General features: G+C 38.8%; 1 protein-coding gene and 1 long non-coding RNA gene across 4 annotated transcripts in view; one reads left to right on the top strand and one right to left on the bottom strand.

The window, feature by feature from the left end:
* Nucleotides 1–26,080, bottom strand: part of MYOM1 (myomesin 1) — a 157,600-nt gene that overhangs the window by 113,248 nt on the left and 18,272 nt on the right. For all 3 annotated transcript variants that reach the window (XM_045041627.1, XM_045041626.1, XM_045041628.1), the window contains one exon: nt 22,128–22,453. In XM_045041627.1, the coding sequence (XP_044897562.1) occupies nt 22,128–22,426 (299 nt within the window). In that variant the 5' untranslated portion in view covers nt 22,427–22,453. The remainder of the gene's footprint in view (nt 1–22,127; nt 22,454–26,080) is intronic.
* Nucleotides 13,726–16,476, top strand: LOC123381189. The gene is made up of 3 exons (XR_006587909.1): nt 13,726–13,797; nt 13,878–14,035; nt 15,004–16,476. It is a non-coding gene; the product is annotated as an uncharacterized LOC123381189 (long non-coding RNA).

The following is a 26,080-nucleotide window of genomic DNA, read 5'->3' as shown; positions in this document are numbered from 1 at the left end:
CCACACACTCTCCGTCTCTCAAAAATAAAAACATTAAAAAATTTTTAATAAAAATAAATAAATAAATGCACAATCTTTATGTAGCTCTTGAATGAACTGAAATGCATTTTCATTCAAATATATAAAGTGGTCATAAATTTCAGGAGTTCAGGAATCTCTCAAATTAATCCATGGATTCATGTTAAAAGCCCCTGGTCTACATTGTAATGAAAGATATCCACAATAGGGACCTCTACCAGAACTGTGTGTACTATCCTTGTAATTTGAAATAATTCTAAAACAAAATGTTAATACTAAAAAGTCCCCTTGTCCACAGAAAATTTGGGGGAAAAGTGAAGCCATGTGTGTGATGTGTCATGGGAAAAGCAAGCTGCCCAGTTGAAACAGAAAAACCTTCCAAACCATCCAAACCTGACCTTTTCTCAATCTTTAAGAAGCATCAGGAAAAGCAAAGAGATGACCTAAATCAAAGCAGAAGACAGGCCAAATGCACACATAGTGCGAAATGAACACATAATAATGCAAGCAAATCTATCCTCTGCTAAACAAGTAGCACCGAATCACAGGGCTTCTAGAGAGTACAGAGGTGGGTGCAGTGGCTCTGGGCCTGGGGGTACAGGGTAGGCTACTGTCTTTGATCCCCAGACTGGAGTGGCAAACTTCTTCCTCTCCCACTTCCCCACTCTAACTCTCCCACTCTAACTAGCTCCTCCCCTAGGGTGAATAGCTATGTCCTAGTCTATGATCAGCATTAAAATTAAAGGTTAGAACTTTGAATTCAAGCTTGTGGATTGGTTACCAATTGGAAGGCTGAGTGAAATTTGTTCCTGGCTGCCTGTTCCAGGCAGCAGCAAAATGACTGCATTCTATACCCCCAGTAGATTACAAAGTACAGGCTGTGCTAATGCAGGGCTAAGTTTAAAGTGCTATATTTTCCTTCTCCTCTTTAGTTAATTACCATGCAAAATAAAATTAATTTTAGAATTTAAGAGTTACCTTTTCTCCTACTTATACAACATTTGCATTTTTCATTTTACTTTTGCTTTTCTTTAAAAAAATTTTTTTTTAATATTTACTTATTTTTGAGAGCGAGACAGAGCATGAGCAGGGAGGGCAGAGAGAGAGGGAGACACAGAATCTGAAGCAGGCTCCAGGCTCTGAGCTGTCAGCACAGAGCCCGATGTGGGGGCTTCAATTCTCAAACCGTGAGATCATGACCTGAGCCAAAGTCAGATGCTCAATGGAATGAGCCACCCAGGTGCCCCAACTCTTGCTTTTCTATTTTTGCTCTTTTTTACTTTCATTCTGTCTATAGTCATTCTTAGGAGATCATATTTTCAACATTTATCTACATCAAAATGGTTATGATTTGTCATTCTTTTTGTTGTATTGTTGCTCCTTTTTTCTGTCATTTTCTCTTTAAGATGATTTTTTTTAAAAGTAGGCTTCATGCCCAGCACGGAGCCCAACATGGGGCTTGAACTCACGACCTTGAGATCAAGACCTGAGTTGAGATCAAGAGTCGGATGCTTAACCGACTGAGCAACCCAGGTGCCCCTAAGATGAATCTTTTAAATGATGCACTTATCACATAGAATGTACCTGAATGTCATTATTCCATCTTTACAGGTAAATCACAGCAGCTGGTTTTTAATATTGAACTTTATGGTAAAGATTCATGGCACTATCATCGATCTCCTGTCATATGTTATTTGGAACAAAAAACTTCACAGACAGCATTAGGATGTTTTGTATTATATAGTATTATTTAGAAAATCCAGGCGTGCCTGGGTGGCTCAGTTGGTTAAGTGTGTAACTCTTAATTTTGGCTCAGGTCATGATCTCATGGTTGTGAGATGGAGTCCCACGTGGGGTTCAGCACAGAGCCTGCTTGGGATTATCTCTCTCTGCCCTTGCCCCACTCATGCTTGCTCTCTCTCTCTCAAAACTCAAAAAAAAAAAAAAAAAAAAAAAAAGAAAGAAAGAAAGAAAGAAAGAAAAAGAAAATCCAAAGTACTTAGGAAAAAAATCTTTGTTATGTTCTTTAAAGTTTCTTCAAGCTTTTAAATACTAATAATAAATAAAAAGCATGTGAGGGATTAGATGTTAAAATACTATGCCAACAGACTATTTAGCAATAACTCATTTACTGAAGATAGCAAACAAAACTAAATCAGAGAAACATCAAATTTTAAGGAACTGACTATGTCATAATCAGTCCAAATAGTTATTTGCAGAAAACCATCAATAGTCTATTTTGTTATGATCCGTGAACACTGAAGCCCAACATCTTACTCTATTGAATTCTGAAGCTGAATGTTTTTACAGGAGAATATTTTAAGTAGAACATGTAAGATTTAAATTTCTTTGAATTTAAATCAAAAGATGAAATAAGGTTTTGCTAACCTCTTGGGTTTTTAGTTGTATCTAAATATTGAAAATAATCCTCTATCTTACAAGTTCATTTCTGAGTAGACACTAAACTTGATATGCATGGATCTATTTGGGTGTTTTCTAACTATTAAAACTACAATTAATGTTCTTTATGTACTCAGCTTAAATCGTGAAGCTTTCTGAATTTCCATTTATGGAGGCAATGAAATTAAGCGATGGTTAAGGATTGATTTGTGTGTGCATACATGCACACACACATCTGTAACTGTGTCTATATTTTGGCACTCTGCTACCAATTGGGGTATGTCCTGTTAATATGCCTAAAGTTAACAGAATTTAAAGAAATATCATGGTGTGTGTGGCATCATCACATCTACAACCAGCAGCATCACAGAGAAGGGATGTAGCCAAGCTCTCTCCAGAAATATTTCAGGAACTCAGAAAGAGGCTTAGACCTTCATCCAATTCAAATACTGAACAACAACCAAAGACAACATTCTGCTAGTACAACTTCATAATTATACTTTACAGGAAAATAAAGAACAAAACCACTTATAGGAAGATATCTCAAGGATATTTATAACAGGCTCCTCATTTTATAGTTTGGAATACACAGAGTGTCTTTATAACTTGCCCATGTTCACACAGCAAGTTGGTAGTGCAAGAAGGACTAGCACCCATCTAGGTCAGTGTTCTTACCACTATACCAGTGGTCTCTAACTTTTGTGACTGAGCACTCCCAATCCAAAAATATTGGGGGCGTGCCACTTATATACGTTTGTTTATTTGTAAGTTCTATGCATATACTACTATATAAATAGTCTCACTCACTCTATGAAACATTCAATCAATAGAAACATTTTAAAGACCAAATCTGATGTTCTTGAAAAACTAGTAGTGCTAACTAATATTTCTTCCTATGCTTCCATGGTTTGCCTTTGTGGATATCCCACTTTGGAAACCATAATACCATATCACACTGCCTATACTGACTCCCATTGTGATTTGCTATTCCTTAATTTATTCATAGATTATGAAATCATCACAGTTCAGTTGAAAATATAGCCTTAAAAAACTCGTTAGATTTTACATGAAGTAAAATCAGTTCCTTAAAGTTATGTTTGTAATCATCATGTAGTTTGGGGAAACTGTCCTAGTTCTCCAGGATGAGAAACTTTATTTATACTTACATTAAGTAGGGATCTGCTTACTGGCTATAGTACTTTCTGAAAATGTGATAACCTTATTGGCATGTTGCAGAAAAATGATGGGCTGTAGGCATTGTCTTTTGTTGACACTGCTCCCAAACCTAGCCTCACCCAACCCTATTTGCTCAGGTTATACTGCATTATTACTTGATCTTTCCCACTGCCTATGATTACCCACGGAGAGGGATAGTCTATAATCTTTGTATCCATACTCTATCCACTTTGTATCCACACTGTGCCTGATGATGTTCAATAAATGTTTATTAAATGAAGTGAAATCATTCATTCCTGTATTTACCCTAGCTCAGTGATTTTCAACCTTGGCTTCACACCAGAATCTGCTGAGGAGTTGTTAAAAATGACCGATGCAGAGATGGGACTTCTAGTATGGTGGAGTGAGTACTTCAGCAGTTACTCTCCCCCAAAAGCAATGATAAAAATGGATACAAGTGTCAAAACCAACCCATTCAGGGCTCTGAAAATCAACCAAAGGCATACACAACACTGAGAACTAGTTATTCATAAAAAAGCCACTGAACTTTAGGTATGAACAATGGAAGTATGGCATTCTGCCTAGCCCTCTCTGCTCCCCCCTCCCTTAGCTCAGTTTATAAGGTAGTTCTACCAAAGTAGAAAAAGGCATGACAATCAGAATGTTCACTGCCAGAGGGGGCTGACTTGATTTGCAGCAGGGTATGATAAAACTCCATATCCAGAAGCACTGTGGGAAACACTAGCAATTTAAGTAGTAAACAAACAAAGGAAGACCAGAAGCTCAGTTAGCCTCAGGTTCCAATCACGGTTAGGACAAGCAGCAGACTGGCATAATCAGCCAGCAATTTAATATATGAAGTTTATTGTCAAATTGGTTTCCATACAACACCCAGTGCTCATCCCAAAAGATGCCCTCTTCAATACCCATCACCTACCCTCCCCTCCCTCCCACCCCCCATCAACCCTCAGTTTGTTCTCAGTTTTTAAGAGTCTCTTATGCTTTGGCTCTCTTCCACTCTGACCTCTTTGTTTTTTTTTTCTTCCCCTCCCCCATGGGTTTCTGTTAAGTTTCTCAGGATCCACATAAGAGTGAAAGCACATGGTATCTGTCTTTCTCTGTATGGCTTATTTCACTTAGCATCACACTCTCCAGTTCCATCCACGTTGCTACAAAGGGCCATATTTCATTCTTTCTCATTGCCACGTAGTACTCCATTGTGTATATAAACCACAATTTCTTTATCCATTCATCAGTTGTTGGACATTTAGGCTCTTTCCACAATTTGGCTATTGTTGAGAGTTCAGCCAGCAATTTAATAGGAAGATCTTGGAAATAAGACTACCACAGGGGGCCTTCAAAAGTTCTCCATATGCCTGCATAGAAAAAACTGGAGAGGATGCAAGCTATCCACACATCATTGGTTGACTAAGCCTGTGTCCATGTACAGAAGACAGATAAGAGAGTCTAGACTAAGCAAAGCCAGGAAGTATGTATTCAAAAGTTACCTGAACTTTAAAGAATTTTTTATTAAATTTTTTAATGTTTACTTGATTTTGAGAGAGAGAGAGAGCACAAGTGGGGAAGGGCAGAGAGAGAGGGAGACACAGAATTTGAAGCAGGCTCCAAGCTCTGAGCTGTCAGCACAGAGCCTGACATGGGGCTCAAACTCACAAACCGTGAGATCATGACCTGAGCCAAAGTTAGATGCTTAACCAACTAAGCCACCCAGGTGCCCCAAGTTACCTGAACTTTAAATGTGCTCACCAATATACACGCAGATCTAATGCCAGAGAGTGAACTCTTTTGTTTGAGCACAATGTCTGGCCACTCATTTGCAGGTCATTAATCTATGCACACACAAGTTGATCCCTATGAATTTAGGCTTAAAAATGAGAACAATAATTTAAAAGACATCAGCAGTCACACAGTGCTGGTAAACAGATCCTATAAGTACATTTAGACAAGTTATTAAACAAAACCAAAGCATAATGGCAATACATTTAAGGGAAAATTCAGAATCCAGAATTACTACAATATATTTTTTAACATGTCCAATTCTAAACAACAACAAAAATTATGGAACATGCCAAGAAATAGGAAAATGTGATCCACACCAACAGAATAAAACAGTAAATAAAAACTGTCTCTGGGTGCACTCTGATGTTGGATTTAACAAAGACTTCAAAGGAAAAATTATAAATATGTTCAAAGACTAAAAAAAGGAAACCATGTTTAAAAATTAAAGGAAAGTATGACAATGACTCAAAAAAAGAAAGAATGTCAACAAAGAGAAATTATAAAATAGAATCAAATTTATTCAAGGAGCGCCTAGGTGACTCAAGTCAGTTAAGCATCTGACTTTTAATTTCAGCCCAGGTCATGATCTCACAGATCATGAGTTTGAGTCCCATGTTGGGCTCCTCACTGACAGTGCTGAGCCTGCTTGGGATTCTCCTTCTCTCCCTCTCTCTCTGCCCCTCCCCCACTCTCTCAAAATAAATAAATAAACTTTAAAAATAAATAGATAGATAATAAATTGTTAAAGGGACTCAAAAAAGATTTTAGATAGAAGAATAAAGAATCAGTGAACTTGAAGATAAAAATTATCCAATCTAAAAAACAGGTAAAAGAATGAGTAAAACTTTTAAAATTTTCAGAGATCTGTGGGACATCATTAAACATTCCAATATATGAGTAATAGTAATATCATAAAGAAGAGAGATAGAGAAAGGGTAGGAAAATATATTTAAAGAAATGGCTTAAAACTTTCCAAATTTGATGACAAGTATTACTCTATGGATCCAGGATGCTCAACAAACCCAAGTAAGGTACACACAAAAGAGATACAAACCTAGATAAATCATAGTTAAACTGTTGAAAACCAAAGTCAGAGAGAAATCTTGAAAGTAGCAAGGGTACAATGATTAATCACATACAGGAGAAAAATATATTAATGGTTGACTTTTCATCAGAAACAATATATCCCAGAAGGCATTGATATGACTGAGCTATTTAAGTTCTGAAAAAAGTTAGTATCTATATCGAGGGGCACCAGGGTGGCTCAGTCGAGTGAGCATCCCACTTTGGCTCAGGTCATGATCTTGAAGTTTGTGAGTTCGAGCCCCACATCAGGCTCGCTGTTGTCAAACTATCAGCACAGAGTCCACTTCGGATCCTCCGTCCGTCCACCTCTGGCTGCCCCGCCCCCACTTGCAAAAAAAAAATATATATATAAAAAAAAAAAAGTAGTCTATATCCAGAAAAACAAAAGCAAAAATAAACTATTGGGTCTATACCTAATTAAAATGCTTTTGCATTGTGAAGGAAACCATCAACAAAACAAACAGGCAATCTTTTGAATGGGAGAAGATATTAGCAAATGATATATCCAGTAAGGGGTTAATATCTAAAATATGTAAAGAATTTATACAACTCAACATAAAAAAAAAACTGATTAAAAATTTGGCACAGGATCTGAATAGACATTTCTCCAAACAGGACATACAGATGGCTCAAGAGATGTTGAGCATGAAAAGATTTTTTTTTTTTAATTTACCTACAAATTAGTTAGCATATAGTGCAACAATGATTTCATTAGTAGATTCCTTAATGCGCCTTACCCATTTAGCCCATCCCCCCTCCCACAATTCCTCCAGTAACCCTCAGTTTGTTCTCCATATTTATGAGTCTCTTATGTTTTGTCCCCCTCCCTGTTTTTTTTTTTTTGCTTCCCTTCCCTTATGTTCATCTGTTCTGTGTCTTAAAGTCTTCATATGAGTGAAGTCATATGATTTTTGTCTTTCTCTGACTAATTTCGCTTAGCATAATACCCTCTAGTTCCATCCACATAGTTGCAAATGGCAAGATTTCATTCTTTTTGACTGCTGAGTAATAGTCCATTGTATATATATACCACTTCTTCTTTATCCATTCATCCATCGATGGACATTTGGGCTTTTTCCATACTTTGGCTCTATTGTTGATAGTGCTGCTATAAACATTGGGGTGCATGTGCCCCTTCGAAACAGCATACCTATATCCCTTGGATAAATACCTAGTAGTGCAATTGCTGGGTCATAGGGTAGTTCTATTTTTAATTTTTTGAGGAACTCCATACAGTTTTCCAGAGTGGCTGCACCAGCTTGCATTCCCACCAGCAGGGCAAAAGAGATCCTCTTCCTCCACATCCTCGCCAACATCTGTTGTTGCCTGAGTTGTTAATGTCAGCCATTCTGGCAGGTGTGAGGTGGTAGCTCATTGCGGTTTTGATTTGTATTTCCCTGATGATGGGTGATATTGAACATTGTTTTATGTGTCGGTTGGCCATCTGGATGTTTTCTTGGAGAAGTGTCTATGAGCATTAAAAGGTTCTTAACATCATTAACCATCAGGGAAATGCAAATCAAAACCACAAGATTATTGCCTTACACCTATCAGAATGGTTAGAATCAAAACGACAAGAAATAACAAGTGTTGATGAAGATGCGGAGAAAGAAGAATCTTTGTAAATTGTTGGTGGGAATGTAAATTGGTACAGCCACTGTGGAAAACAGTATAGAGACTACTCAAAAAATTAAAAATAGAAATACCACATTATCCAGTAATTCCACTACTGGGTATTTAACCCCCCCCAAAAATGAAAACACTAATTCAAAAAGATATATGCACCCCTATGTTTACTGCAGTATTATTTATAATAGCCGAGATATGGAAGTACCCCAAGTATCCATTGATAGATGAATATATTAAAAAATTAACTTATATATAATATACATATAATATATAATGAAATATTAATCACCCATAAAAAAGGATAAGATCTTGCCATTTACGACAACATGGATGCACCTAAAAGGCATTATGCTAAGTGAAATAAGTCAGACAAAGACAAATGCCATGTGATTTCATTTTATGTGGAATCTAAAAAAGCAAAACAAACAAAAAGCAGAAGCATACCTATAAACAAATATAAAAAACAATCTGATGGTTGGCAGAGGGAAGGCAGGTAGGAGGATGGGCAAAATGGCTGAAAGGGAGTGGGAGATACAGGCTTCCCATTATGGATTGAATAAGTCATGGAGATGAAAGGTATAGCATAGAGAATATAATTAGTGGTATTCTAACGGTGTCATATGGTAACAAATGGTAGCACTTGTGGTGAGCACAGCATAACGTGTAGACTTGTTGAATCACCATCTTGTAGACCTGAAACTAATGTGGCATTGTGTATCAACTATACTTCAATGAAAAAATTCTGTATCTAATAAAACTATCACTCAAAACTGAAGTCAAAGTGAAGACATTCCCAGACAAATGAAAACTGAGAGAATTCATTGCTAGCAGACCTGCCTTACAAAAAGTGTTAAAGCAAATCCCTCAGGTTTAAAGAAAATGACACCAGGGGTGCCTGGGTGGCTCAGCCAGTTGAGTGTCTGACTTTGGCTCAGGTCATGATCTCACAGCTCTGTGAGTTCGAGCCCTGCATCGGGCTCTGTGCTGACGGCTCAGACCCTGGAGCCTGCTTCGGATTCTGTGTCTCCCTCTCTCTCTGCCCCTAACCCACTCGCATTCTGTCTCTGTCTCTCTCAAAAATAAATAAACATTAAAAAAAAAATTTAAAGGAAATGACACCAGACAGTAATTTGAATCCACACACATACATACTCTTCTTTGTGAAGAATACCACAAAGTAAATATTTGGATAAATGTATTTGCATATATACATTTCCATTCTCTTCAATACTTTGAAGACATAGATTGAATAAAGCAATAGTTATCATACTGCATTGCTGGGTTTATAATATTAATTTTAATATATATGACCATTGTACAAAGGACAGGGGAGGAAATGAAGCCACATTGAAGCAAAGTTTCTCTGTTCTACCAGTATTAAATTAGTATAAATCTGAAGTAGAATGTGGTAAGTTAATATGTGCACTGCAATTTCTAAAGCAGTATCTTTAAAAAAAATGTAGTTAAGAAACAATGAAATTAAGTGGTACACTAAAAATGACTATTTAACATAAAACAGGGCAATAAAGGAGAAATAAATGAACGAAGGATATGAGATATACAAAGGATATGAAATATATAGAAAAAAAAAACCAAAAGTAGCAAACATAACACCAACCATATTAGTAATTTTATTAAATGCGAAGGGATTAAAAACTCCAAGGAACAGCAGATATTGTCAGAATGGGGATTTTTAAAAATCCAATTGTAGGCTGCTACAAAAGCCCCATTGCATATCCAAAGACACTTAGGGGCCCCTGGTTGACTCAGTCAGTAGAGTATGGGACTCTCGATCTCAGGGTTGTAAGTCTGAGCCCCATGTTGGGTGTAGTACTTCTTTTGACAAAGAAGTAGAAAACTTGTGTATTGAAAATGACAAAACATTATTATGGTAAGTGAAAAAAGATCTGAATAAATAAATATTCCATGTTCATGGACTAAAAGATATTGTTAAGAAGGCACATTTTCCAAAATTGTTCTACAGTTTCAACATTTTTTTTTTAAATTTTTTTAACATGTGTTTATTTTTGGGAGAGAGCATGAGTGAGGGAAGGGCAGACAGAGAGGGAGACACAGAATCTGAAGCAGGCTCCAGGCTCTGAGCTGTCAGCACAGAGGCCAATGCAGGGCTCAAACTCACAAACTGTGAGATCATGACCTGAGCTGAAGTCGGATGCTTACCGACTGCGCCACCCAGGCACCCCTCAACATGATTCTTATCAAAATCCCAGCAGATTTTTTTCTTTGTAGAAACTGCCAAGGTTCTCTTAAAATTTATACAGAAATGTGAAGGAACACATAGGCAAAAGATTTTTTGTAGAAGAGGAAGTGAGTTTGAAGACTTATATTCACCGATTTAAAACTTTTTATAAATGGGGCGCCTGGGTGGCACAGTCGGTTGAGCGTCCGACTTCAGCCAGGTCACGATCTCGCGGTCCGTGAGTTCGAGCCCCGCGTCGGGCTGTGGGCTGATGGCTCAGAGCCTGGAGCCTGTTTCCGATTCTGTGTCTCCCTCTCTCTCTGCCCCTCCCCCGTTCATGCTCTGTCTCTCTCTGTCCCAAAAATAAATAAACGTTGAAAAAAAATTTAATAAAAAAAAAAACTTTTTATAAGTAACAATTTTAATTAATTCATTTTTGATAAAGGTGCTAAGGAATTAAAGGGGGAAAGAAAACCTTTTCAACAAATGGTGCTGGACCATTGTATATCCATATGTGAAAGGATGAACTTAGAACTTTACTCAATATCACATGTGTAATTTATTTAAAAATGCATCAAATTTCCTTTGTTTTTATATCTTTTATTTTAAAAAAATGTTTAACGTTCCTTTATTTTCAAGAAACAAAAAGAGACAGAATGCAAGTGAGGGAGGGGCAGAGAGAGAAGGAGACACAGAATCTGAAGCAGGCTCCAGGTTCTGAGCCATCAGCACAGACAGCGGGGCTTGAACCCACGAACCGTGAGATCATGACCTGAGCCAAAGTCAAACACTTAACCAACTGAGCCACCCACGCACCAAAAAAATAGATCAAATTTCTACATGTAAAAGTGAAAATTATAAAACTCTTAGAAGATAAGAGAAACTCTTTATGATATTGAGTTAGCCAAAGAGTTCTTAGCGATAACACCAAAAGCATGATTCAAAAAGAAAAAAAAAAGGAATGAATTAAACTTCATCAAAATTGAAAAGTTCTGGCCTTTGAAAGACACTGTTAAGAGAATGAAAGGAATGAGAGAAAATATTTTCAAATACATATCTAATAAAGGATTGTATGTAAAATATTCAAATAACTCTGACAACTCAATAATAAGCAGAAAAAATCCATTTAAAAATATGCAAAAGAAAAAAAGAAGCAAAAGATTTGAACAGGCTTGTCACCAAAGAAGATATATAAATGGCTAATGAGCATATAAAAAGATGGTCAACATCATTAGTCATTAGGTAAGTGCAAATTAAAACCAAAATGAGACCCCACTACCTACCGACAAGAATGGCTATAATAAATAAGACAGAAGGTAACTAATGTGGATAAACTGGAATTCTCATACATGGCTATGGGAATGTAAAATGGTACAGTCACTGCAGAAAACAATTGAATAGTTTCTCATAAAGTTAAACATAAACTTAGCATGTAGTTGATATTTTAGAAGGTGCTGGAGAAAGGTAACTTCAAAAATAGCCTTTCAAACTGTGTTATATGTAACAGTACCACTGAAATTTTCACAGGTTTATTTTTTAACTTTCCTTAACAACTTGATTTATTCAACAGATCCTATAAACATATTTATTCATATTCTACTGTGTGCAAAATACTGTGCCTGACTGGGGTGGGAGGGAGATATAAAGAGAAATTAAAGACCCTTGCTTTCTCAGAGCTTTACAACTTGCAGGGTAATAAATGCTACCAGGCCTGACATGTCGTATAATGTCCATCAAGGAAGAAAGCACAAAAGGATAGAAGGAACACAGGCAGATACGCAGAAATAGCAGTGCAAACAAAAGTTGAATTCACAGGCTTGAGAGACAACTTCCGTCTGGGGTTACCAGGGAATCCTTTGTGAAAGAGCTGGACATTGAAAGAGGGGTAGGTCATCCTGGGATGACACAGTGGTAGGTGCAAAAGCTTCAAAGTAAAAGCTCGATTTTTATTGCTGACTTATGTATGTGTCATCGTTAGACTTTACTGAGTGGTCACAAAAGAACTGAACTCACTTTTATTATTACAACAATTTTCCTTTAAAACCGCATCTTCGTATATATTTGCAACTTATTCCTGTTGCATACAAACAAAATGCTCAGCTGTTTACCAGAAGAAAGGGAGAGGCAGCGGTTTTAGTGAACTATGGGTCATCCTTCTCGGCTGTCTTCACTCAGCTAGTCAGCCACTCCTTGGGGGCTTCTGGTATCTGAAGCCGTATCTCTTTCATCTTCAGCACCCCCTGGAGGGTCAGGAATAAGTACTTGAAGTTTGCAGTCTCTCTTTTCATTTCTACTTTTCCATCAGTCATATCTCCCTCTTGCAAAACTTGAAAGACAATACTTTCTTTGGGGTTTTATGAAAAGGTTGTTTCGGATCTACTTTTGATTTAGAGTAGCTTCGTTCTATGATCCTCCTTTGATATGGGTATCATGCCAGGCTCAACACTTCTACTGACCTTTCAATTCTCCTGTTTCCCAATCCGAACACTTATGGAGGTTTCAGGAGAACATCAAAGTTAGACAAGTAGGAGACTTTGAGTCCTTTCTTTTTTACTAATACACTTTGCAGAAATGGCTTCTAATAAGATATAAGCATGAATTTTGTTTAACATCACTCTTGAAATTTACTGATGTGTCGCGCCATAATAAGTAAACATCCTTGGTTTTTTGTTTGGTTTTGCATTATTTACCTTACACTTGTCTTTTTTCCCCTTCTCCATTTCACTTTCTCAGCCATGAAAATATTTTGTTTTTAGTTTTAAAAAAAATGTTTAGTTATTTAAATAGGAATGTAGCCACAATTTTTTCTTCTCTTTATTGCTTTATTTTTTCCATTATTTAAGTTTCCATCGATAATTAACATTTTATCTTCCTTTTGGTAATTTTCCACAGCTAATGTATAGCCGTGAGCTAAAAGCAAATACCACGGAGGTTTGAACCACTTTTCAACATGAATGTAGAACAGTCATGTGTTCTAGAAAAGGTGAAGGAGTAAAACACTGAGAGATTTAAATCTTTTGTGGTCCTTCTCTACACATACCCTTCAGTTTTTATCCATTTATGACTATTTTAGAAATTAACCCAGATTATGGCCTATTTTTAAGCAGAAGTGAAAAGGTTTACTCCATAGTTCCTAGATATTATGCACAACACTTGAAGGAGATGCCTTATAAAGTTTTAGTCTGTGAACTGAAAATTGTCCAGGGTTTTAAAAAGTTAGTCTTATTATTTATAAGGCAGCCCAGAAATCCACATCCCACCCCACTTTGAGGATGGTCACTGTGGTTGCATGGAAGTTACCCCCCTCCTTTGAGGTGCTCTTGCCTTCTCTTGTTTCATCTAGAAAGGCTGCTGTGGAAAAGGTCAAGCCTGTTGCTATGGCTCCCATGGGCTTCCAGAGTTCCGAAATCTCTGTAGGGAAGCTCAGTTACACTCTACTGCCCAGCCAGCCAGGAACAGAGCTAACATTTCACATTGGAGCCTGGGAGGTACCACTTTGCCCCCCTTCCACCTTTGGCTGACCCATTCTATTCCTACTCTACTAAAGGACATGCCTTCCTTCTCACAGGATGGTTCACCTGTCTGTGGAAGATGAATGCCATTCTGGAGGTATCTTGTATCATCTAAACTTGAATTTAGCCTGCAAAAGAGCCCAGCAAATAACGGTTTTGAGTGACAGGGCAAAGCACAGGTAACAGAATGAATCACATCCTACCTGGACTCAGTGTAAGTACCTGTGAAAGGAAGGGCTTAAGTTAGATGAGCTTTTGGTCTCTTCCTGTTTGACCATTCCACAGTTCTGTGGATCCACAAACTGCTGATAATATGAAGCGGTATTACCAGGAGTGACAGTCCCAGTTCTCTCCATGCAAACAAGCCACATGTTTATAGCAGTGATAGTAGGGACAGGAGACTGACATATGGCGAAGGCTACTCTCCTTGGATTCAGGGATTCAGAACATAACTCAGTTGGCTTATAAAGAAGTAATCGGCAGGGCACCTGGCTGGCTTGGTCAGCAGAGCATGTGACTCTTGATCTTGGGGTTGTAAGTTTGAGACCCATGTTGGGTATAGAGATTACTTTAAAATAAAGTATTTTTTTGTAAAAAAAAGAAGTAATTGGCAATAAACTTGCCTATTTCTTGGGGGAAAAAAGTAACTGACTTTTCTGCTTTCATTAGATTTTTCTCTGATCTTTTTCTTTCATATGGGAAATAATGTAACTCGTCATTTTCTTAGTATTTAAAATGTGGAAGACAAATCCCAGAACACTGAATTGACTTTTTTAATCCAGAAACTGTGGTGCTTTTTCCTTATATACAATAGTTAAGCTTTTATTTAGAGATGAGGCTATAAGACTATTTCTAGAGGAGAAAAGGTAAGAGTAGGCAACCTGGATATATCAGTGGCTTTCCAAACAAACTTCATTTCCCATAACTGTCTATAGTTCAATAATTTTTTGTAATTCATATTCAGCCGCTTGAATCTATAGGTGGACCTAAATCCCCATACAACTATGGTTATTTCAGGTGTTTTTCCTATTAAGTACCATAAAAAACACTAACAGTGGAACAATGTACTTCATTGGATCTTGGGGAATGAAGAATAAGGGTATGGTTTTACCATCATTATACTGCCTAAAGAGACTCTCAGAAAATTCATTGTATAACAAATCTACATGGATCTTTTTGCAGCCTCAAAACTATGTGGCTATGGGAGTTGAAAAGCCCTGTGACAAATCTGGTAGAAGTAAGAATTCAGCAAAAGCTAATAAATCCAAAAATATGTTCACCATATCCTTTCTGACTGCCCATCTGCCCTGCCTGGACTACAGCACTGGCCTCCTATCTGGGTGACCTGCTTCTGCTCATGCACCAGTCTGTTCTCCACAGAGCATCCACAGTGCTCCTGTCACAACTAAAGTCAGATCAAGTCATTTCTGTGCTCAAAACTTTCCCAAGACTCCCTCTAACTCAGAATAAAAAATTCTTACAATGGCCCACAAGGCCATTTGGTTGGCCATGCCCTGTCCATTTCCTTTCTGACATCTTCACGTACTTTCCCCTCACTCCTCTGTTCCCTCAGTGGCCTCGATGCTGTTCCTTGCTGAAAGGACTTGTAGTGGCTGTTCTCAATGTCTGGTGCACCTTTCCCCCGACAATTCCCTCTGCTACTTCACATCTTTGTTGAGGTATCACCTTCCTGAGGAGGTCTGACTACTTAAAATTCCAACCTGCACCCCCACCCACATACTGATGTGTCTTAGCCTACTCGATTTTTTTATTACTTCCATAACATCTATTACCTTCTAGAGTGATATAAAATTCAAGGCCCTTTTGATTATATTTATTGTTTATGGACTGTCTCTCCATGCTAGAACATATCCTCCATGAGGGCAGGAATCTTTGTCAGTTTTGTTCAGCAATCTATCCTAAGCACCTAGAGCAGTGCTTAGCACACAGGAGGCATTCAATAAATAGTTAGTGAATGAATGGACAATACTTAAACCTCAGTGACTGTCCCCGTGTGCTAGCTATTACATCAAATACTTTATGTGATTATTTCTTTTAGACTTCCCAACATGAGGGATAAACATTTTCCCCATTTTACAGATGAAGAAACTGAGAGGTTAACTAGCTTATCTGAAGTCACAAGTCTAACTCCAAGTAAGCACAGCCTGTTTGACCCCAAAGACTATCCCCCTTTGCATTATAACATCTGGAAATGAATATGTAGAAAATGGGATACTAATCTGATGCCAGCAGCTGAGGTCAAGACACAGAAATGTCCACAGGCAGTAGATTTCTTTGGTAACATCTTTTGAAACCACCCTAGGGTGGGAAATAGAGCAAGTTTTCAGGTCCCCCTCTGTCCTGCTGTAATCAAACCTGCCAATAAAAGACAGAGGCTTCTGTGTTCAGTGGTCTCTATTTTGAACATTGGTATCTTCTGTCTGAATTGGACTTGTTTTGAGCATTAGCATATTCTTTGCAAACTATAGTAGTTTCAAAAGAGGTTATTAATTGGGTAACCACCAAGGGTAGTTTATCAATGTGACATGAGTGTAGGTAAGGGCATAATTTAAAGTTAGGCAGAGGTGTGCCTGGGTGGCCTAGCTGGTTAAATGCCATACTTCAGTTCAGGTCATCATCTCGCAGTTCATGAGTTCGAGCCCCACATAGGGCTCTGTGCTGACAGCTCAGAGCCTGGAGCCTTCTTCGGATTCTGCCTCCCTTTCTCCCTGCCCCTTCCCCCACCCTCTCTCTTTTGCTCTCTCTCTCTCAAAAATAAATAAATATTTAAAAATTTTTTTAAAAACAACAAAATTAAAAAAAATAAAGTTAGGCAGAATATCCCAGACAAGTTACTCATGCCTCAGTTTTCTTGTCCCCACACTAGTGTCTTCTACAGTCCCTTGTGAGTCACTATGTCTGATTCTAAGTGACAAGTTAAAGAGTCTGTGAGGTTTCAAGTTTGGCATTCATGAATGCTCCTGGATCGATTGTTCCCTATTCTGAATCTTGTTATTGTGGTGCTCAATGGCTTTTCTAGTAGGAGGGCAAATAAAAGGAAACATAATGAAAAACTATATATTGCCGCTTCAAGAAAAATCTGGTGGCTATGAGGTAAAGGGGAGTTGGTTGATCATAACTGTCACTGGGTACTCATGGAAAGGGTGGGGAGCTTGGGGTACGATGGGGGTTAAAATCATTATTCTACCATTTCTTAGTGCAAGGGAGAAAATTTATTTAGTCTACTTGGGCTCTAATTTTCTCATTTTTATTCTTGAATGTTTATTTATTTTGGCAGAGAGAGACAGAGAAGAGAGCACAGGTAGGGCAGAGAGGGAGAGAGGGAGGGAAAGAATCCCAAGCAGGCTCTGCACTCTCAGCACAGAGCCTCACGAACTGTGAGATCATGACCTGAGCCAAAAGCAAGAGACCCATGTTCAACTGAGCCACCCGGGCGCCCCAAATTTTCTCATTTTTAAAAAGAGAATAATAATTTCTACTTCTCAGGGGTACTGTAAAGATACAGTAGTATAGAGGATACTGTGCTGAATTGCATCATATGGGTTGAATTTCAACTGTTTAGAATCAAGAAATTCAATATCTACCATTACCACAGGGTTGAGGGACAACTCTAAATCCCTCCATCATCCTAGACTATGCTGTGTTGTCTCTGCTTTTTGAAAGTTATTCATTCCTACCAAGTGTAACAAAATATTTCATTTATTATTTCCATCTTAATGTGTGATCCAGCTTACTGAAAAGAAAGTTACCATGATTTCCATAATATCACACTCCCTATAAACATCTGCCTGAATTCATCCTAACTTCGTATAATATTGGTATTGGGAAAGGGACCCTCAAGCCACACACTGAGTTGTCTGATGTTTATATTCACACTTTCTAGTGCAGTGGTTCTGACCTTTGTTGAGTCACAGTGTTCTCTGGGAATCTGATAAAAACTACAGTCTTTCTCAGCAAAAACAAATTCTCAACTGTGCCTAATTTTGCACATAATTTCAGATCAACCAAGACCCTGTTGAAATCTATTCAAGGATAGAAGTTAAGAACTCTTGCCGAATGGTAGTTATAAGTACCACTTCTCCTTTAATCACTGATAGTATTTGTGGATTATTTGCATGAAACAATAATCTTGTGTCACTTTGTCTTCCTGAATTACTTTAATTTAGGGGGTTTTTTTCACTGTGACTAAGAATAAAGGCATTTATAATAAGTGTTCCAGGATTTATTTTATAACCCTTGGCTTACAATTCAATTGGTAACTGATCTGTGCTTATAACCACATTGACGCTGAACGAGCCATTGTTCCTAAGATTTACTGAGGTCAGCCAAGCCCTGAGCACATATCAGTCTCCATAGTTTCCATTTTACCACTGGACATCTAATAACAAAGCAGAGGGTAAAAATAGATCAAGCCTAGTGTTTACATACATTCCACAGAATTGCATTTATAACGCTAAGGATTTTAATCAACAACACTTGTCACAATCCAAAGAGAGATATTTCATTTAGCGGGGAAAAGTTGCTCCTCCATTTTGAGAGAACGAAAATACAACCTAAAGGAATTACGAAGATTCTGAAATGTTCAAAGAATATTATTTGCACCTGTTAGCTCTAGGTCTAAAAAAAGAAAAACTAAAATAACCCCAGGATTAGGTTGGCTTTCTTTTCCTTTACATTGCATTACATAAAGGGAAAAATATTGGTGTTTTCCTCCCTCTCTTGTTTCTGGGTCAACATTTCTGGTTACTATATTTCTACCAAGAGTCTGAGTTCTTCAACATTAAAGCCATTAATGAATACCTACCTACCTTCCTGCCTACATAAAATACAGACATAGTAGGAAAGAACACGATGTGAAGTTGAGTATAGGAAAATAATTACAGTTCCATTTCCTATAGAAAGCTTATTATGTGAGGCTTTTAAAGCTGAAATGGCTACGTGTTCCAAAGATAACACAGAGCAATTTTTTTCTGAATAAAATATAAAAATGTTCAAAGTTCAATTACTAATGTTTAATATAATATATCCAATTATAAATAAATATGAATAGGGGTGCCTGGGTGGCTCAGTCAGTTGAGCATCCGACTTTGGCTCATCATGATCTCACAGTTTTTGAGTTTGAGCCCTGCATCGGGCTCTGTGCTGACAGCTCTGAGCCTGGAGCCTGTTTTGGATTCTGTGTCTTCCTCTCTCTCTGCCCCTCCCCTACTCATGCTCTGTCTTTCTCTGCCTCTCAAAAATAAAGAAACGCAATATTTTTTTTAATAAATATGAATATTACACATATGGTTAAAAGAAGAACTTGTTTAAAATTTTAACATAAAATTTAGCAATACAGTTGAAGAAGTGAAGATCTCTTTAAAATACAAATTCATAGGGCGCCTGGGTGGCTCAGTCAGTTAAGCATCTGACTTCAGCTCAGGTCATGATCTTGTGGTTCATGAGTTCCAGCCCCACGTCAGGCTCTGTGCTGTCAGCTCGGAGCCTGGAGCCTGCTTTGGATTCTGTGACTCCCTCTCTCTCTGCCCCTCCCCTGCTCATGTTCTCTCAAAAATAAATAAACTTAAAAAAAATTGTAATACAAATGCAGAAAACTCCATAGATTCTATAGCCTTGGGGAAAGGAAATACACAAGCAGTGACATTAACAACTATACAATAATGAAAATACCCATCTTCTACCTCTTCTATAGACTCAGCACAGTCTTGGAAAATGGATATTTAAAATGTAATCCTCCTCTATTACGAGACAGCTGCTTTCCTAAATGAGGTTCTTAATGTTCTATGGAACATTCTTCAGAACAAAATGATGCTGCCACATACACATGGTGTTAATTCTCCCCAACTTTCCTTTGGAAGGCAGTTCATCTGAAGCAAGTGCTAAAAGAAATGAATTCACCTTAGCGACAATATTTCCATATTTACAGCCAACACAAAGTCCTTCTGAATATCCCATGAAAGTGAGATGGCAAGATGATCCTGTTCCATTTTAAATGGAATTTCATAACGTTGCCATCATATATCCTAGGTAAGCCCCAGCAGACTCTGGCTCTGTTACTGAACAGAGCAGAAACTCCCAGGAGGTCCCTGCTCGTGCCCAAGAAACAACAGCTGTAGATCAGGTGCTGCTTAAACCCACTGGGGATTCATTCAGGAATTTCTTCCTTCAGAAATCATCCTCACTTTGATTCATACAAACCACTGTGTTATTTCCTTAATAATACCTTTAAATCCCAGAAATAAACACTTTTCTAGTTGTCCTAACAGATATTTTGTGGACTTAAATTTTGTAAAACTTAAAATTATATTATTATGTTTATAACAAAAGAATGCAACTATGCCAGATGCTTTGGAGGGGATTCAAGGCAGCAAGTGGTTATTTACCACATAGTCCAAAAATGTCTAGTTTTCAAGTTCAGCAATTTCTTCTGTGGACTATAGATAGATTTTTTTAAATATTTTTTAACATTTATTTATTTTTGAGAGACTGAGAGAGACAGAGTGTGAGTGGGGCAGGGTCAGAGAGAAGGTGACACAGAATCCGAAGCAGGCTCCAGGCTCCAGGCTCCGAGCTGTCAGCACACAGCCCTACGTGGGGCTCAAACCTACAAACCACAAGATCATGACCTGAACTGAAGTTGGACACTTAACTGACTGGGCCACCCAAGTGCCCCAGGATTTTTAATAAAATTACATAAATCTTGCAAGTGTTTTTTTGATTCCCATGAAACATTTCATTCTGGATATCAAGAAAATAAAAACTGGCTTGGGCTGAGAAAGTAAGCATCTGCCCAGCATTCATCAGGCTGGAACAAAAGACACAGAAGCCAATTGCAAAGTTCACAGGAAACATTTCTCCAAGGGATACTGCTGCTGTAAAAGGTTGTGGTAACCTCCTTCTTTGTGTGACTACAGATCACTGAGAAACTTTCTTCTCTAATATCAAAGATTATCAGTAAGTTTGCTGTTTGAAATTTTATCAGTGAGAATGAGACAATGTACTCTTACCTGGATGACCCCAGTCACTGTTGACACAAAGAAGCAACCTCAGTTCCCAACCCTGGGGCTGAGCTCCCACATTAAGGGTTTCTGGATACAACAGTCCTCATTTATCTCAACTTCACTGTTTCCAGTAGAAACAGGACCCTGGGTTCACTTTGCAAACCAAACCTGCATGTAAACTCCACTCTTCCTAGAATGCTATAGTAACTCTCTTTCCCTCTGTGGCGTGGTCTCCCTCATTGCAATGGGTTGATCAATCTACTTTGATCAGAATACAGATTTATTCCTGGTATTCTTTTTTTTTTTTTTAATTTTTTTTTCAATGTTTATTTATTTTGGGACAGAGAGAGACAGAGAATGAACGGGGGAGGGGCAGAGAGAGAGGGAGACACAGAATCGGAAACAGGCTCCAGGCTCTGAGCCATCAGCCCAGAGCCTGACGCGGGGCTCGAACTCACAGACCGCGAGATCATGACCTGGCTGAAGTCGGACGCTTAACCGACTGCGCCACCCAGGCGCCCCTATTCCTGGTATTCTTAAGCTGACTGAGATAAGGGCCTGGTTTTATAAAATGTTCTAGCTGGGGCGCCTCTGTGGCTCAGTCGGTTGAGCGTCCGACTTCAGCTCAGGTCATGATCTCACACTTGATGAGTTCGAGCCCTGCGTTGGACTCTGTGCTGACAGCTCAGAGCCTGGGGCCTGCTTCAGATTCTGTGTCTCCCTCTCTCTCTGCCCCTCCCCTGATCACGCTCTGTCTCTCTCTGTCTCAAAAATAAATAAAAACATAAAGTGTTCTAGCTAAAGAAAATATCTGCTGCCTGAACAATAGCTCAGAATTGGTTCTCAGATATTGAAAAAGTTGAACACATCTCTGCTGTAGTTTGGGCGCCTGTGACCTGTGAATTTTAAATTCTATACTGGCTTCTCATCTAAGTAGAAACATTCTGAGGGCCAGGAAACCTGCTGTGAGTGTTGAAATGATATTTTCTGGCTCTGCTGCTGCTGAATGTTGAAATCAATCTGTGGCAAAACTTCTCTGCTTCTAGCAATATCACAGTTGGCAATGCAAGCAAGGCACGCCAGTGTGATTATAAAGTGTGAAATTCAAAGAGAATGTAAAGGGAAACAGGTAGACAGAAGTCCCAGGTCTCCCAAACACATGGCCTCACTCCACACCTGGTTTAAATGTAGGGCTGCCAGATTAAAAAGAAAGGGAAATGATGTACGAGGGTTATTCAGAGAATGTGCCTTTGCCCTAAGGTTGGAAGGCTGCTTTTGACATACCCGTGGGAGTAGCCATAATCATAGGCTGAGGCTGTCTTCCGACTGGCTGCAGATGCATGGGTGGACGCAGTGGCCCGAGAGGCCTGCTGCTGGTACGAGGCAGCGGACGCCTGGCTGAAGGCCTCGGATTCCTGGCGGTGCGCGGCAGAGGACCGGCTGCTGTAGGCCGTGGAGCCGTGGGTGTAGATGGCAGAACTTTTCTTCTCCTGCTGGTAGTGGCTCATGGTGGTGCGAAGGTCCTTGTTGCGGTAGCTGCTATCATAGTGTTGGTGGAGCCTCTGATAAAATGGCAAAGACATCGTGTGCCCTGGAGGGAACCAGGTAACCTATAAGAAAGTAGCAAGTTTTGAGTGAATTATTAAGTAACAAGTGGGAGCCTGGGTGGCTCAATCAGTTAAGTGTCCAATTCTTCTTTTTTCTTTTTTAATGTTTATTTATTTATTTTTGAGAGAGAGAGAGAGAGAAAGAGAGAGAGGGGAGAGAGAGAGAGAGTGGGGTAGGGGCAGAGAGAGAGGGAGAGAGAGAATCCCAAGAAAGCTCTGCACTGTCAGCACAGAACCCAATGTGGGGCTTGACCTCACAAATTCTGAGATCACCACCTGAGCCAAAACCAAGAGTCAGGTGCTCAATTGACTGAGCCACCCAGGCACCCCTAAGTTTCCGATTCTTGATTTCGGTTCAGGTCATGATCTCACAGTTTCGTGAGTTCGAGCCCCATGTCAGGCTCTGTGCTGACTGTGCAGGGCCTGCTTGGGATTCTCTGTCTCCCTCTCTCTCTCTGCCCTTCCCCTACTTGCCCTCTCTCTCCCTCTCTCTCTCTCAACATAAAAAAAAAAAGAAAAACAAAAGAAAGAAACAAGTCATCTAAACCAATATGCAAAAGTTAATACTCTTATCTTTTCCAAAGAGCAAATGGAAAATGATGTGAAGGTTAGCTTAACTGGTTACTCAGCAAACTTTCTACTTCATGGCCCACTTAAGCCCCCTCCTGCCATTAGGTCTTCTAATAGTGCAGGTTTCTTTTTGTTTGTTTGTTTTAATATCTAGGAGGTCTTTACAAAATTTCCCTACTCTGGCTATTTGCTTTTTCCTCAGGCCTTTCATAATATGTATTTCTAATTTTCTGGCATTTCATTCTGATGGGGGCTTCTACTGGGAGAATATGTAATGAGGAGAGCCTGTGTATAGTCAACGTGGTTTTCATTCAACAAATAATTACTGAGCACTTACTATGAGCCTGGTTCTGTTCTAGCACAAGAAATACACAGATGAACAAAACAAACAAAATCCCTGCTCTGATAACTTTATATAGGACCTTATATTCTATAGCAGGAGATAGCCAATAGAGAAAATAACTAAAATGTAAGGTAAACAGAATGTGTTAAATGCTACAGTCAAAAACAAAGGGGGAAAAAGCAAAGAGTTGGGATGCAATTTTAGACAGCCTCATTAGGGATAGCTTCTGAGCATGAGAGTGACATCTGAGCATGAGAATATCGAGGAAGAGTGTTTTAGATGGAAGACGATTGCAAAGACACGAGGGTGTGAGCGTGCCTGTTGTACTCCAGGAGTAGCAAATGGCAGTGAAGCTGCAAGGAGTGAGCAGTGTGCAAAGAGAGGTATAGGAGAGGATATGTTGGGGGTGGGGTGGGAGGGTAGACAGCGTAGGGCCCGAGAAGTGACTGCAAAGACTTTGTCTTTTACTCTGAAAGGGCAGAAAAACCATCAAAAGGTTACAAGCTGAGACTCATTGTGGCTGATATATAAATGATAGACTACTGAGAGACAAGAAGGAAAGCCAGGAGACCAATCAGAAGGCTGTTATGGGGGTGTCTGCCTGGCTCAGTTGGTGGACTCTTCATCTTGGGGTTGTGGGTTCAAGCCCCACATTGGGTGGAGAGATTACTTAAAAATAAAACTTTTAAAAAAATAAAAATAAATTTAAAAAAAAGAAGGCTGTTATGAGCTACGTTGTATTCCCCCAGATTCATATGTTGAAGTCCCAACCACCAGTACTTCAGAATGTGACTACATTTGGAGATAGGGTCGTTACAGAGGAAATGAGGTTAAAATGAGATCATTGGGATGGGCCCTCAGTCAATATGACTGGTGTCTCTGTAAGAAGAGAAAGTTAGGACACAGACATGTACATATACAGAGGAAGACTCTGTGAAGAGGGACAAGAAGATCATCTATAAGGGGGACCTCAAAACACAACAACTCTGCCCACACCTTGATCTCAGATTTCTAGCCTCCAGAATTGTGACAAGATACATTTCTGTTGTTTAAGCCACCCAGTCTATGGTACCTTGTTAGGGCAGCCCTAGCAAGTGAATACAAAGGCCACTGCAATAGTCCAGGCTAGACATGAAGATGGTGGCAGTGGAAGTGTGAAAAGTGATCAGACTCTGCACGTGTTTTGAAGGTGGAACCAACAGCATTTGCTGAAAGTTCTGAATTAGGGTGTGAAACAAAGAGGAGTGAGAGACGATGCTGAGGTTTTTGCCTGAGTGACTGGAAGAATGAAGTTGTTGACTGAGATGGGCAGGAGTGTCATAAAGCACAGTTAGGGATGGAAGTACAGGAGATGGGTTTGAGGTATACTACAACGGAGATACCTGCTAGATATCCAAGTGGAGATGTTAAGGTGGACACATGACTTTGGGCCACGGGGTAAAGGTCCAGGATGGACACCTACCTTTGGGAATCAGCAACATATGGATGGTATGCAAAGCCAAAAAAATAGATCAGAATGATTATAAATGGAAAAAGAAGTTCTAGGACTGAACCTTGGAGTTTGCTTATATGATTGACCCTTGAACAATGGCAGGGGTTAGAAGTGGCAACCTCCGCCCGCACCCAGACAGTGGAAAATCCACATATAAACTTTGACCCCCCCAAACTTAACTACTAATAGCCAACTGTTGACTAGAAGCCTTACTGATAATATACACAGTAGATAAACACATATTTTGCACATTATATGTATTATATACTGTATTATTACAATAAAGCCAGATAAAAGAAAATATTAAGGAATCAAAAAGAAAATAGATTTACAGTACTATACTATATTTATCAAAAAAATGTTGTGTATAAGAGGGGCCATGCAGTTCAAACCCATGTTATTTAAGGGTCAACTGTATTATCCTGTAATGAGCTCTCTCAAATCCCATGAACACTTGAAAAAGGTATAGTGTCAAACCAGACAATTTGCTCCATTAAGAATATGAAGGCTTCTAGTCTTCTTACATAAAGTAAGAAAGTCAGCCATCAGTGTAGAAGGTTGCACTGTGAACTTCAGCTAACAGTTCAACTGACAAAGATAAGTCTGTGTAGCAGAGAGAGGGGAGGCTTCACATTGTATGAGTTTTCTTGAATGCTGTGTCCACTGACAGGAGTTGTATCAGTCACACTGACAACGTTGGAGGAAATAATAGTTTTATAGGAGTCCCTCCACCCATTTTTAATACTTTTGTGCATGTTCTGAAATGTGATTTGTAAATTTTACAAGTAAAAGTCATTGTGAGGTAATCAGTTTTTTCCAAATCTCTTTTTTGATTATTTTAAATGAGGAATGAATTCTTCTAAAGTTGCCATATTTTTTGTCAGGGTTAAATCAACTTTTTATTTAGACTCTTTTGTAAGTCAGCATGCATTCCCTAGGGAAGAAAATCCAGCAAACTCCACTCCAGAAATATTTATCTTGGGGCTCATGGAAGATATCAGTCTACATGGCATTTCCCAAGAGGAAAAAAATAGCTACTAGCAAGCAACTTTGCTTCGACCCTTAAATAGATTGCTATCTTCTGTTCTAAAACATACAGAATAATTACCATATGTAATGAATAATTATTAGATAAATTTTGATTTAAAAAGAATTAGAATATATTAATACAGAAATATGTTAGGCAGTTATAAAGATAATAGATAAGTTTCTTTAATGATGCATA

The sequence above is a fragment of the Felis catus genome, chromosome D3 (assembly GCF_018350175.1).
Source record: "Felis catus isolate Fca126 chromosome D3, F.catus_Fca126_mat1.0, whole genome shotgun sequence".
NCBI classification, from domain to species: domain Eukaryota; kingdom Metazoa; phylum Chordata; class Mammalia; order Carnivora; family Felidae; genus Felis; species Felis catus.
This window is presented reverse-complemented; position numbering and strand designations above follow the sequence as displayed.